The 13,788-nt window shown below is 39.9% G+C and overlaps 1 protein-coding gene across 2 annotated transcripts in view; it reads left to right on the top strand.

Annotated features, from left to right (window-relative positions):
- cadps2 (Ca++-dependent secretion activator 2) overlaps positions 1 to 13,788 on the top strand; it is a 127,000-nt gene that overhangs the window by 35,090 nt on the left and 78,122 nt on the right. For both annotated transcript variants that reach the window (XM_053426864.1, XM_053426863.1), the window contains exons 7-9: positions 3,620 to 3,686; positions 4,962 to 5,070; positions 6,049 to 6,249. In XM_053426864.1, the coding sequence (XP_053282839.1) occupies positions 3,620 to 3,686; positions 4,962 to 5,070; positions 6,049 to 6,249 (377 nt within the window). The remainder of the gene's footprint in view (positions 1 to 3,619; positions 3,687 to 4,961; positions 5,071 to 6,048; positions 6,250 to 13,788) is intronic.

Here is a 13,788-nt window from a genome sequence, read left to right as displayed (position 1 = left end):
TGGATTCAACAGTACAATGCCATGTGTTCTATCAACCCCTTGAACCTTTTCATTCATAGACATGAGTAAAACTTTATTCTGAATTTTCATCTTCAAATTTTAAATAATCATAAAGTAAATAAAAGGTTTTATAAATACACTGCTTTAATGGCGTGTAAGAAGTAAAATCACAGTTTTTAGAAAAGGCAACAGTAATAGTTTCCATTTGCACAAGAACAAATATAGAAAAGGTGCAGTATTCTCAACCCTCTTTACACAATCGACAAAAACACAGGGGGGGGATCCAGGACTTTTTTTTGTCACTGTCCTTTAGTAATGTATTTTTCTGAGCGTATAATTCATTGAACTTGCTGGGAAAAAAAACAGGCTTGTTTAGGGGACTGATATTTAAGGGTGTGTGCAATTAGGTACAGATCCAAATAAGAATCCTCACCTGGCAAATTAAATGTGGTTTCATAAGAAGACTGTTTGTCCTTGGTGGAGGGATAACTCTGCTAGTTTGATTTGGGTTCAACCACAACTTTTACACCATTAAATAAATTATTTTAGATGATCTGATACTGATTTAATCAATGGGTTTCGAAAGATCCCTGCACCACCACATCGCAGTCAGATTGTCTTATATGACACTGTATCAAAGTTTCCCATTAAAGTTGACATATTTTTACATTTACACAGGATTCTGTTCAGTACAAACACATTTAAGACTATTCTTTGCAGAAAAGATTCTACATTTGCAATAAATGTTTTGTGAAGCATGCTTAAATACGTGTGAAAGAAAAGGGAACCTGAACTTATTAAAAGCTGTGATCACTGCATTTCCCTTGCTATCAGTCTTTGAAGTAGGCAATCAGCTATACACACCCTGGATATATTTTTTTTTATTATTTGACACTCCATTTTCTAATTGTTCTCTTTGGTTTCAAAATTGTTAGTAAATCTGTCTGGAGTCAGTCAGTTTACAGTGAACTGGTGTTCAGAGGAGCAGATCTGTGTGTTTAACATCTACTGTGTTAGAACTGTCATCCAAACCGAACTGTGGCAGTCAGCAGCTCTGATAGCTCACTGACTGACAGAAAGGGGGACGCAGATCAGGTGCAGTTTTAAAAACTCTCCACAAGGGGACAGTGTGAGTCTCCCTGTGAGTCTGGCCTCCCTCTGGTCCGTATTTGTTTAGTGCTGAATTTGGCTTACTGGCTTTCAGATTTGTTAAAGACACAATCTGTGAGACTTTGACTAAAAGGGCATGCAGGGTCTGTATGTAGCATTTAAATAGGGACAAATGGAGTCCAAGAAGAGGCCATATGATGCAGGAGTGTCGTTAAGCTAAGAAATAGAGCACAAACAGAAAATGTGTGGGTACATTTGTATTATTTATTTATTTTCCTGGGTTCAGGCTGCAAAAGAAAAAACGTGAAAAGGAATCTGAAAAGGTTAAAGACGTGAATCCATTAAAAGGCCAACAGATGCAAGAGTGCATTTTACTTTCAGTAATGGGGCCAAAAAAGAAAAAGTGCAAAAATAGGAAACATGCACAGTGGGCTCCAAAAGATAAATATAGTTATATAGATACATATATTTGAGGAAATCTGGTTTTCACTTTTGAACAAACCAAAACGGACATTCTAATTTAATTAAATTTTATTATATACAATCTTTAATTAGCCAGCTTGGTGAGATGAATTCATGTTTTTCAGTCAACTCAATTGCAAGTGATTCTGTTTTTATGTCAGGCAACGGCCATCGGTCTTTTTTTTAATTTAATATCATACCTTCATTAAATTCTCGAAAATTCTTGAATGATGATAAACAGATTTCTTTGTAAAAAGAATTAGTCCAGTTTCCCTTTGTACTATAAATATGTGTGTGTGAATATCCAGCTAAATGACGGCATCTCTGCAGCGACGACTGTTAAATGCCTGCAGTGAACTCTTTGGCGTCTGCAGCCGTGGTGTTGTGCGGCTGAATGGATGTTTGAAAGTCTGCAGGAGGAACGCTTGGCCAAATCACAAGTGGCCGGCGTGCACTGCCTCGTGTTAACCCGGAGTCGTGCGGGATGTGAAGAATGGCCCAGACTCTCTGTCCAGACGTGCCACGGCCTTGACTGGAGGCCTTTTTTTTTAAGGGCGGGCAGCAGGGCTGAAGAAAGAGGTCTCGCCATCGATTGATTTTCCTCACTTGCACTTGCCTGTATCCCACGCTTCAGGAGGCCCGGGAGCAGCCATTGATTTGAGAGGCCACGCTGGTCATTCTTCTATTTTGCTCTAGACTTCCTCAACGAGCTGTTATCTATGTCATGGCCTCTCTCAGTTCAGGACTCATAACTGTCTCTATCTAGTTTCCTGATTAGGGAAGGAAATTCACAAAATGGACCTGATTCCTGAAACACACACATGAACATAATTATTTGTCAGAAATCGTAGCTGTAAAATGTTTATAGGCTAATATTCTTTAAAAAGTCCCCAGCTTAAGCTCAACACGTAAACTACAGTCAGGAAGACGAATTACTTATTTGTGGCCTCAGACACCTTCCTTGTTTTTGAATGTCCTACCCCTTAAGTTAAGTGTCTTAGATTAGTCGTGTGTAAGTGATCATCTTCTTGGATAGCAGGGTAGCAACAGCAGTTATTTTCATTATCGATCAAATCAACTAATTCCTTTTAAGTAATTCATCACAGAAATTCCCATCCCAGTTTCTCAGTATGTCTTTATCTTTAATTCCAATCTTAACATAGCATATGGTGAAACCTGGTGTTTTTGATGGTGATGATGCAATGAAGCATTGAATTATCAAAATAACTATTGGTAAAGTAATTAAAATGATAGAAATTGGATTCAATTTTTTTTTTTTTTAATTTATAAGAATAAATGTATTGAGCAAATAAATGACTGATATTAAGGCAAGAGTGTTTCACAAAGCTTCCAGTATGACTGAACTCATCCATCACCATCTCACCTCAAGGTCCATTTGGAAGCTTTGTCCATCATGATTCTTCTCTTCTCATCTCATCTCTTCTGTATTTTAACATCTAAGAGCAGATTTCCTTTCATTCTGATCATTTCAAGTGTCCGTGGATGACTGTGATCCGTCCATGATGTGTGATTATTAAATGTCCGTGTTGACCTTGAAAGCAGCGTTTTCAGGACCAGTTACACTCATTTTCAATCAACCTTGACAGTGAATACAAACGTTGTTTATCATATGTGGCCCTGGAAACGCCAGACGATTACACAGATACATACATGTACATGTGTTCTTATGTGAACATTTTAATTTAGAATTTGTCGCGTCTCAATGTATTCAGAAGCATCTTGAACTATTTTATAAGGTCAAGACATCATTGTATTTTATTCTATTTTGATTTTATTTCACAGTTCCCTTCCAAATTATGTTCACATTTTTGTACAGATTCATCCTTTTTGTTTATTTTACCTCAATTACTCTTTTTTACGTCTTTTATTCCACTCTTTTGAATCTTTTTATTGTTTTACTTTCAGATTTTAAATGGCTGTCTTTAAATGTTGTGGCTGTGAAGGTTAAATGTCCCTGTACAGCAACTTGACTCTACCTGCTTTATAAATGCTTTGGTTTGATGTTGTGTCCCTCGTTGTGTTTCAGGTATCTGTATACTCTAGGACAGAGAGTCTGGAAACGCTGGAAAAAAAGATATTTTGTTCTTGTTCAGGTAAGAAACTCGAGTCAATGAGATTTGATGACATGTTGGATGTGTTATTAATATGAACATTGTTCAATGAGCTTGGAGAAGAAAGACTTCATGTTAAAAAGTAGAATGGGTCTTGACAATAATGAACTGTTAATCCAATCATTGTTTTTTAACAGCCTCAGTGGAAATATGAAAAAACACATTTTTAAAGAGGTTTTTGTGTATTTAAAATGAATTCAATTCAGCCAACAGCCTTTGCAGAAAACATGTCCTCAAACTGAACCGTCCCTTTCTAAAGCTCTAATTTCCTTTATTTATTTTCCAGTTGAAAAAGGTAACAAAAAAAACAAAAAAAGTGTTTAAGGTTATTAAAGAAAATCCTCTCACATCGTGTGCTCCAGCTGAAAGGTTTCTACATCTAGTCTGAGAATGCGAGTCCTGCTGAGGCAAAGTTAATTAAGTTTTGGTCTCTGAAAGTCTCCTTTACTCTTTTTCCTTTCAGATGTGTTTTTTTTACATTCAAAGTACTTTGTGATCACTCAGGGTCTTTGAGGGCAATGGTAGAGATTCAAATTAAATTGTATTTTCTCTGCAAAACAAAGCTCTGGTTACCTCCGTGTGTCAGACTGTAAGTCCTCTAAAGTCCTCAAAAGATTTAGTTTGATTGAGCATCAGTTAGATTTATTGATTTTGATTGAGGATGTCAATGGTTCATTGAGTGTTTGAGAACATTAAAAAAAATTCATAAATACTCTTTTTCACCACTCGTTTCAAAATTATTCTGTGTAGTGTTTTATTAAAGAAAATTTTTAACCTGTTTCACTAGCTATGCCTTTAATTTTAAAACCAATATTTCTGTAGAAAGTGAGGCATCGGCTTGATGTACTGCAAGTACTGCACTGCATATTGTCACTGCTGTCATACAGTGGGTTTTGCCCACAACTGGCTTCTGTTTTCAAAGACTAAAACACTGTACACTACCTCTCTAGCAGCACGCAGCCGACTGAAACAGTAAGGGATCAACATAGAGAGGAATGTAGCAGCTGAAGAGCTTTGCGTTTCTCTCAGTAGCTAAAGGGAGAGCGGCTCACTGTTGTGTTCCTAAGAGCCTGTCTGCTAATAAGTTCACCACGTTTACAGCTGAAAAGTTTCAGAGCTGATACATTGAGATTTCATTAACATCAAGAGAATATGTTAGGACACGTGAAACTGCCTCAGAAACTGACAGAGAACCGAACAGATACTGTATCGGCTTCTGCTGTGTGCTGTGAGTCACTTTGTGTGTTTGTCGTGCAGGTGAGTCAGTACACATTCGCCATGTGCAGCTACCGAGAGAAGAAGGCTGAACCTCAGGAGCTGATGCAGCTGGAGGGCTACACAGTGGATTACTGTGACCCTCAGCCAGGTACAGACATCTCCGCTCTCTCACTGGCTCCATCCAACATCACTTGCAGGCCACTGTATCTGAATTCAAATGTCCATACTTCCTCACAATGACTGTTGTACTGACAAGTAGAGCTTTGCTGATTTTGATTTGTGGGGGACACTACCAATACAGGTTGCTAAAAGAAGAAATGTTTAATAACACAGATATTAAAATATACATGCTTTTTTTAAATGTGGGTAAACCTGCTACAAAGCAGATTGAATCCTTTCCTATTGCCAGTAGAGGAGTTTGTCTAGATGTTTTTGGGACCAGATGAAAAAGGGCCTTTAGTGTGTGTTTTTTAAGCCACCTCCCATCCAAACATATGGAGGTAACCACATGATGTGCTCTCTGCTTACACGCCATCCATGGCACAACAGAACAACTAAACTTACCAAAATATAAATGTCACTGAGTATAAATTCATATCCTCACAGTTAGTAGAGTTCTTATATATGCCCAAAGGTAACATTTGCATAATAAGCGTTGAGATCACAAAACTTTCTTAATTTAGCAGCTCTATATATATCAACCCCTGATGACGTCTCAGGTGACAAACTGTTTGCTGGGACTGCTGCTCTGTTTGAAGGCTGGATTATAAAGTTATTTGAATTATTACAAATGTTAATGGGGTTTTAATTTTGAGAATGTTTTTTCTTATTTTCTTGAACAGAACCCAGAAATTCCATTTTCACCCGAGCTTTTTTTGCTCATTGATCATGATCACAATATCAAATGTTTCAAACTACCAGTAATTTAAATGTAATTTTAAATATGTAAATTACTTTAGGAGTTTACATTGTTTGGACACAGCATCCAGTAACAGCATATACCCACACAGGCTACTGTCTTCTTACACTAGATATTATAATGGTAAGGCTCTCTGGCACATCACATTACATATGACTGATTAAAAAAAAAACTGGTACTTATTTCCTCCTCCTCTTCTCCCATCAGGTCTGCAGGGTGGTCGGGTTTTTTTTAATGCAGTGAAGGAGGGCGACTTGGTGATGTTTGCCTGTGAAGATGAGCCGGACCGGCTGCTGTGGGTCCAGGCCATGTACCGGGCCACCGGACAGTCCTACAAACCAGTCCCACCACTGCAGAACAAAACCACAAACTGCAGAGGAGGAATTCAGAAGCCAGCATCTCCCATCAGTAGGTTCTGATCCTCACTAGCTTTGTTTGTCAAATATCCTAAGCTACGACTGTGCAATAAAAGTGAAGGTAATTAAGTCTGATGGTCCCTGCCATAAAGCTGTAGATAGTAGAGGTGTTCTTTGGGGTTGAAGGTGTATCCACTGTAAAATGTTGAAAAAAATATATGCAGCTTGTCGTTAGCATGACGTTAGCCTGTCGTCAGCTCATTGGCAGCTTGTACGCAGGGTTTTTGTACAACGGTTTCATGAGACTTGTGGCTTTTGATTTCCCCCAGAGTCTGTTTGTCTTATTTGAGTTTTGTAGATTATAAACTTTGTTCCAATGGTATTTTAAACAAAGGCATTAAATATCTCTTTTTTGTATTTTGTATCCTGCTCTGCAGGATCTGCTGGACAGAGTTTTTAGAAAAAGCACTTAAATTCATCACAGTCTTATACACAAGTTGGCCAGTGAGGTGTCTCTGCAGTCATGGCCACTCGTTTACTTCAGTTCCACTTGAATTTGTTGATAGAGACTTGACACATGCTGAATTTTCCAAAAAATGTCTGAAATTTAATGGTTTTGATCTTTATTTTAAACTCTTTCTTTTCATCACTTTTGCCATTAATTGTGCTCTACGTCTTTCATTGTCACACGTTCTTTCCATTAATTCTTTACCTTCTTTTCTAATCCATCCGCACTTTTCATCAGAGCTTTCTTTTTTCTTCTGTCAAACACTCCCTTATTCCTTTATGTCTTTCCTATTTTGTTCATTTTTCAAATTTTACACTAATCCGGACTTGATGAAAGTTGAACTGTCCTTCACTACAGACAGACTAAGAGACAGACTGACAGCGGGATCTCAGACTGATTTTATTGGAGGTCTTGGATTTGTCCGAAGAATGGTAGACAGATGAAGACAAAATAATAATAAACTTTTTCCTGTTATTCATTCCTCCTTTTTTCCTGCTTTTATTTTCTCTTTCTATTCTCTCCCAAGTCCAACTTTCGATCTGTTATCATTCACGGCTTCTGTCCATTATTTTTTCTTTCAGTCACATTTTCTTCTACAGCGTCATTTTCCAATTAATTCCCTCTGTCTTTATTTTGTCCTGTTCGGTCTGTATGTCCATTCTTCAAATTTGCTGTCCCACTCTCTTTCCTCCTATTTCCGCAAACCTAATTCCGCAAAACACTCATTGCGTTTTCCCTCAAGTTCGGACAAACAGGCTGAATGTATTCTCCATCATAATGCACTTTTTAAAAATAATATTTCCATTTAATAATTAAAACCCTTACTCTTCATTGTTTACATCCATATATATTATTTTAGGTTGATCAGCAACAAACAGTGCTGGGAATCACAAGTAAAAACATTGCTCTACATTGCTTATTGTGGTCAAAAACTGTACATGCCCCCCATTATTCTTGGTTATCTGGTCTTTTTTTCCTCTATTTCACTGGTTCACTTTTTTCATTTGTCTTTGCTTCTGACAGACTTATGTGATATTTTGTCTTACACACAAACAAGTAAACACACATCTTGTTTCTTTTTGTGGACCATTCGTTCGTATCAATTATCATTTGTGTGAGAGTCAGGTTTTCATCAGCCGCCCCCTCTTGCCGAGCATTGTGACATGAATTGCTTTATAGTTAGGGCTGATTGTTACAGCATTTGTGTAATTTGGTGTGGCGGCAGCCCGCTTCCCGCCTCTCATTAGCATTTAATGGAAGATACTGAAGAGTTAATGGCAAGAGGTGCTGACACGCTATTTGCAGGTGGCAATGGATGGTGTCCCTGAAATAGCTCTTAACTGGATGCTAAGTGCTGCTCTGTGTGAATGTGTACGTGTGTTTGTGTGCGTTTCAAAGATTTGACAGAAAATTGTTCTCGCTTTAATAACCATTGTGTTGATGAACCTGTATCTTTGTCTCTGCTCATAAAAATCAAAGGCAGAGGTTAGAAAGCATTAACGGCTAGATTTGTACTGGCATGCACATACACACAGAAACGCTCACACACACAAACAAACAAAGATGGGTTATTTAACATGAATAAAATCATACTTTGTTCTTCTGTGTTAGTGTCGCCATCTGGGAGCGAACAGGTGAGACAATGAGAGCAGAGGCACAACATCTCTCCTGTGTTCGATAGAGGTTTAGGACTGTTTTCAGCTTTGTCTCTGGATAGGTCTCGGAGCATAAAGAGCGAGCGGGCGGCTGCAGATTTCATTGACCAGCGTGTGAGAGCAAATAATGAAGCTGTTTACACGTGGATATCTTACACACACTTGTCAGCTGCATATGGTTATTGTTGTCACCATGCTGAATGGATCCTGCTCTGTGAATTCGAAGCCTCGGTTTTCAGGTATCTGCTCTTCTTCGTTTTCGGATGTCTTTCATTGTTTTCACTGGAAATTTCTTTCTGGTGGTTTCTGCAAAGACGAGTTCACAACAGCATCAAATTCTCTGCGTTATTCAGGCGAGAGGTGGAGCAGCCGGGTGCAGCAGACAGAGACAGGAAGTGACGTATTAACTGCGCTGCCTTGATCATGTGATTTTGTTTACAGCACCATGACTCCATTGTCAGCTTGATCACCACAAACTCTCTTGAAATCAGCGCTGTTGTCGTGTGTGACACCGCATTCTCACTGGGAGATATTTGTTTGATTTTGTTTCTGTTGTTTTGAAGCATCATCAATACTCTCACTCCATTCACACATGCACCTCTGGAGGAGGAAGTACGGAGTTCAGTGCACGTCGGGAAGGAGCTATTGTATCATTTTAGATAAATGGATAGGATTGGCATGTCTGAATTGGGGGGGGGGGGGGGGGAGAGAAAACATGTGCCCCACTTATTGATCTGATTTGCAGGTTTGGAGTCAAAAAGAGAATTCCAAAAGTGACTTAGTAATTTGTCTGTAATTAAATTCCCACTGGCACTCAGAGCATACCTCCACTAAGAGTCCCCTTATACTATTGCTCACATATAATTACCAGTCCTCTGAAATTGTCTGATTGTTTTAACATGGGTAGTCCCCAGGCAGGAATCAAACCATTGATGTCGCAGTTGTGCACCTTAACCAATGACCATTAGACCACCAGATGCCGCGACACCCTCAAATCTTTAAGCACTAATGGTTAGATTACATTAAAGAAGCTTGGTTAGAAGAAAAACCATGGAAAGTAAGGATGAATTTGATGGCACTTAGTAGAGCACATACCTCTGCCAACATACTCCTTCAATCAAGCTGCACTAAAGTTTACAAATTCAGATATTAGTCCTTTGATATGCCAGATAAAAAAAATAAAAAAAAAGTGGTCCAGGATTTATTAACTATGAAACTGGACACATACATCGATGGAGGGAAAAATGTGAGATTGTTGAAATGGAAAAAACAAAACCTTTTCCTGATGTTCTAGCAAAGAATGTAAGAAACAAAAGGAAAGAAAAGGACAAACAGACAAGTGTGAGTTTGCTAAAGGATCTCCAGCAGATAGCACTTCCTGTCTGTGCACTGCGGCCAGCAGCTCCCATCCACACCATTCAAGTGGACCAGCGTTCAAACGACCCAGAAAGTTCACACAAGTGGAAATCATCAAAGGCTGTGAGGAGTTTCGGTTGTGACCCTTCACCTGAAATTCACTTTATCAAACAGACAGTGAGTTCCATCTTCAGTATGAACAGATGGGCCTGAATGGGGGCTGAGACTCACTCCTGAAGATGCACCTGTCAGATGTGTGTTTGAGAAGCAGGTGGTCAGTTTGACATCGAGGATGATCCTGAGGAGAGACGTCCAAACTGTCCTTTCGTCTTAACCTTCCGGGGACTCAGTGGCGTCCTCAAACACAGCATAACAGCTGAGCATGTGTGCATGTGCTTCTCCTAAACTTTAACCCACATCACTCGGGTTTTCTCCATTTGAGCTCTATGGTGCAATAGGCCTCGCTCAGCCAGACAGAGGCTGATGGGCTTGTCTGTCCACATCTTCATCTCTGCTCGCCCCGTCACCGCCATGCTCTGACGGGCAGATCAAGTCACATCTCTCTGGCCAGTTCACCTGAAACTGAAACGTGCTCTGCCCTCCTCCTCCTCCTCCTCCTCTTCGTCTGCATCAATAACCTGCCATCAGCGCCCAGCACCACCTCTCACAGTAGTGTGTCACATGGATGTGACTGTTGCTGTGACGATACCAATGGATCCCAGACAAGATGGATATGGAAAGATCGAGTGCGGAAAATCACCCTCCTACCTCACACACAGACGCACACACACACACACACACACACACACACACACGTCCTGACATGTTGTTGTAACCAAGATGTTAAAAAAAATAAAAAGAATAGCGTACCTAGTTTGTACTTCAGCGTCGTAGAGTAAAAAAAGAAAGCTCTGTTTTTAATTCCACAATTTCTTCCATCATGCCACTGCACACGTTAGCTGGAATAATCTTAGTCTCAAATAAACCAGGCTCGATTGTATTGGCAGCCGTTGCATGTTGCATGTGACCATCACACTGATGAGAAACTTTTCTCAAAACACAAAGTGAAGAAACCTGGAGTCAGTCTGACACACAATCACACCATCTGTGCCAGGAGCGTTGACATCCGTCCATATTCTCTGTCACACACTTATTCACACACCCACCCCCCCCACCCTTGTCCTTTGACACACACACACCCGTGAGATAATAGCTGAAAGTTGGACTTGACACGGATCGACATCACCCCTCCACCGTCTGTCCCACAATCAATACTCCCCTCCTCCCCCCCCTCCTCTTATTATCAGCACTAATCTATATCTCTTTGTCTCGTTTTCTTAAGAGTCGCTTCCTTCGCTCCCTGTCTTTTCTCTAAATTACATTAAGGACAATCCTGTGTTTTGGAGGTAACGAATGTAAAATGACCTACATCGGAATTGGACAGAGGGAAAGCAGGCCACAAGAGCCAAAGGGCACCCAGACACAGAAAAGTGGGAGAGTCAGAAGAAAAGAAGGAAAAGAGAGGAGCGTTGATTGGAAGTTGATTGTGGAGATTTCACATTTGTTGTCTTTTTTTTCCCTTTTTTCTTGTTCGGACAAAAGCGACAAAAGAAAAAGAGTTAGGAGGGGGATGGCGAAACACAAACGTCTGAGAATCCTTGCAGGCTTCTCTGCATCCACACAAAAACAAAATGGCAGCGTTAATGAAAAAGCGATCACTAATGCTCGTCTCGGGCACGAGGCCGCGGGCGTCGCAGGCGTGGAAAACAGCGCCGGCATTCTTCAGGGAGCCGTGGTCTTTTGTGGGGCCATGTGTCACACTCAGAAACTTCCCATCCCGAAATGTACTCCTACAATAAAGGCCGGGTGGAGAGTGTTAGGCTTTTCATTTGCCGGGGCCATTAACAGGACGCCTGAAAGGACTGGAAATGAACCCAGGCTTGCTCAGGCTGGGACGCCCTGCACCTCTTCTGCTGCTTTTATCTTTTCCTGTTGTCTGTTGAGTCTTCTGTCGCTGACCCTGAAGCCTCGTTTTCATCTGCTGCTGCAGGCGCTGTACGGCCCAATGTGTGAGAAGAGCTCAAAATGTCTGTAGTGCTGTGTGAAATGACTTCACTATACACCAGCGGTCATGTAGAGTATAAGTCTGGTGATGTTCTTCTTCCTTATTGTTTAATATATCAAATAAAAAATACCCAGAGTAACAATCGTTGTTCTGTATATTCATGCTGATGTATCATGTTCTTCTGAGTCATAGAGATGCGTTGTTTCCAGGAAATATTAAATACATAACAATGAACCATAATGTTGCACTGGGGGACATGTTCCTTCATCACCATGAACACACATTATTAGTATTATTATTATTAGGAAAAAATTGTATACAAACCATCCTGCTTCCCCAAACAGTCACTATAGCATAAAATGTGGATTAATCCGCCCAGAAAATAGTCCCAAACAAATGTATTACCTTCTCTGTTTGAGTGTCATTTGCTGAATTACAGTGGTCAACTACTTCAGGAAATCATTGCAGCTTTTTCACCACTGCTTAGGAGGATAGGTTTTCACCCCCTTGGCTTGTTGGTTGGTTTGTCTGTAAGCAAGAACGACTGGGTCACCACAAAATGTGGTGGAAAGATGTGGTGTGGGTCAGGGAATAACCCATCAATTTGTAGTTCTGATCCATATAAGGATTTTTTTGGTTACTTTATTCCAATTATTTTGTATCTATATCTATATGTCCTGGCTTTGTATGCTTACTGTAAATTATACAAGACAAAACACATCCAGCAGTTTGCTGATCAGATGTTTTGTGATTTTTTTGGTGAAGACAATGAAGTCAGTTAAATGTGTTTGGGAATATGCGCTATAAAAATCAAATGTATTTATTTATTAGCAGAGGTTTCAGTCTGGTCAGTGATGATCTATGTAGCTCTGTTGGTTTCTGGTTGAAGAATATTTGAAGTCTTACGTTCTTGTAGGAGCCTTAATACCAGAGGGAGTGATGTGGCCTGATGAAGACGTGCGCTGTGCTCATGAAGCCTGATCTCCTGCTGCAGTCAATCAGTCGTGTGTTGTTTGTTTTTCTGCCCGACTCTGTGAGCCTCTTCCAGTGTTTTCCTCACGTCGTCCATGTTGGCCAGTGTTTGTGTCATGCGAGATAAATGACAGCTTCACAGAGGATCTGTAGCCAACCGAGGTGGGAACTATTAACCGCAGCACTGCCAATGCAGTGCTGTGTGTGTGTGTGTGTGTGTGAGTTTACACTTCAGTTCACTGCTGAGCGAAAATTGATGTGTGAATGATCATTTATATATCACTTCTTCAGGGGTTTAGCTAACTGAAGAAATCTGATCAGTAATGTTGTCCTATGTTTGTTCATGTGATGTTATAACATAGATGTGGATGATCCTATAGCTTCTTCTAGCAAAACCAGCTCCCCAACTTAAATCTCTCTTTCCTCCTCAGACACATTCTCTCGTTGCTATTATTCTAAAAGTTATATTTATTTATTTTTATTTTTTTTACATAAAAACTTTTAAAGGTAGTGTTTGTAAATTGTTTCTGAAACAAGATTTCTCTTATTTGTTAAAATCCTCTTCATGTCTCAATAGCCTTCAAGAAATGAAGTTGTCTGGAAAAAAGGAAAAAAGCTGATGTGGCCCTCTTAGGACTGTAATCATCTAATTTGTTAGGGTTGGGAAATTAACCGAGAATGTGTTAAAACCGACATTGATAATCTCTAACCGACTTAATCTTGTTGCTCATGTCAGTTAATTTGGTTAATACTTTCCCCAATGCATTTCCTCTAGGTCCATTTTGCAATGCTGCCCGGGTACCTTGTGCCATGTAGAGCCGGTACAGGACTTGAGGATTCATTTTGTGATTCTTTGATTAGCTCTTGAGTTATTGAGACACGTATTTAAACACACTGAAAAAGTGTCCAACATCTAGTGCACATGCAGTTGACCTTCTACACACAACTGGATTGAAGTCATATCGCCGAGGCCTAATAATAACCATGTGTATTATCTAGGTTCATCAGGATGAGGTTAGGTGTTTTTCTTACATG

Source organism: Pleuronectes platessa, chromosome 7 (assembly GCF_947347685.1).
Source record: "Pleuronectes platessa chromosome 7, fPlePla1.1, whole genome shotgun sequence".
Lineage (NCBI taxonomy): Eukaryota > Metazoa > Chordata > Actinopteri > Pleuronectiformes > Pleuronectidae > Pleuronectes > Pleuronectes platessa.
The sequence above is the reverse complement of the archived record's forward strand: the minus strand, read 5'-3'. Positions and strand labels throughout refer to the sequence as shown.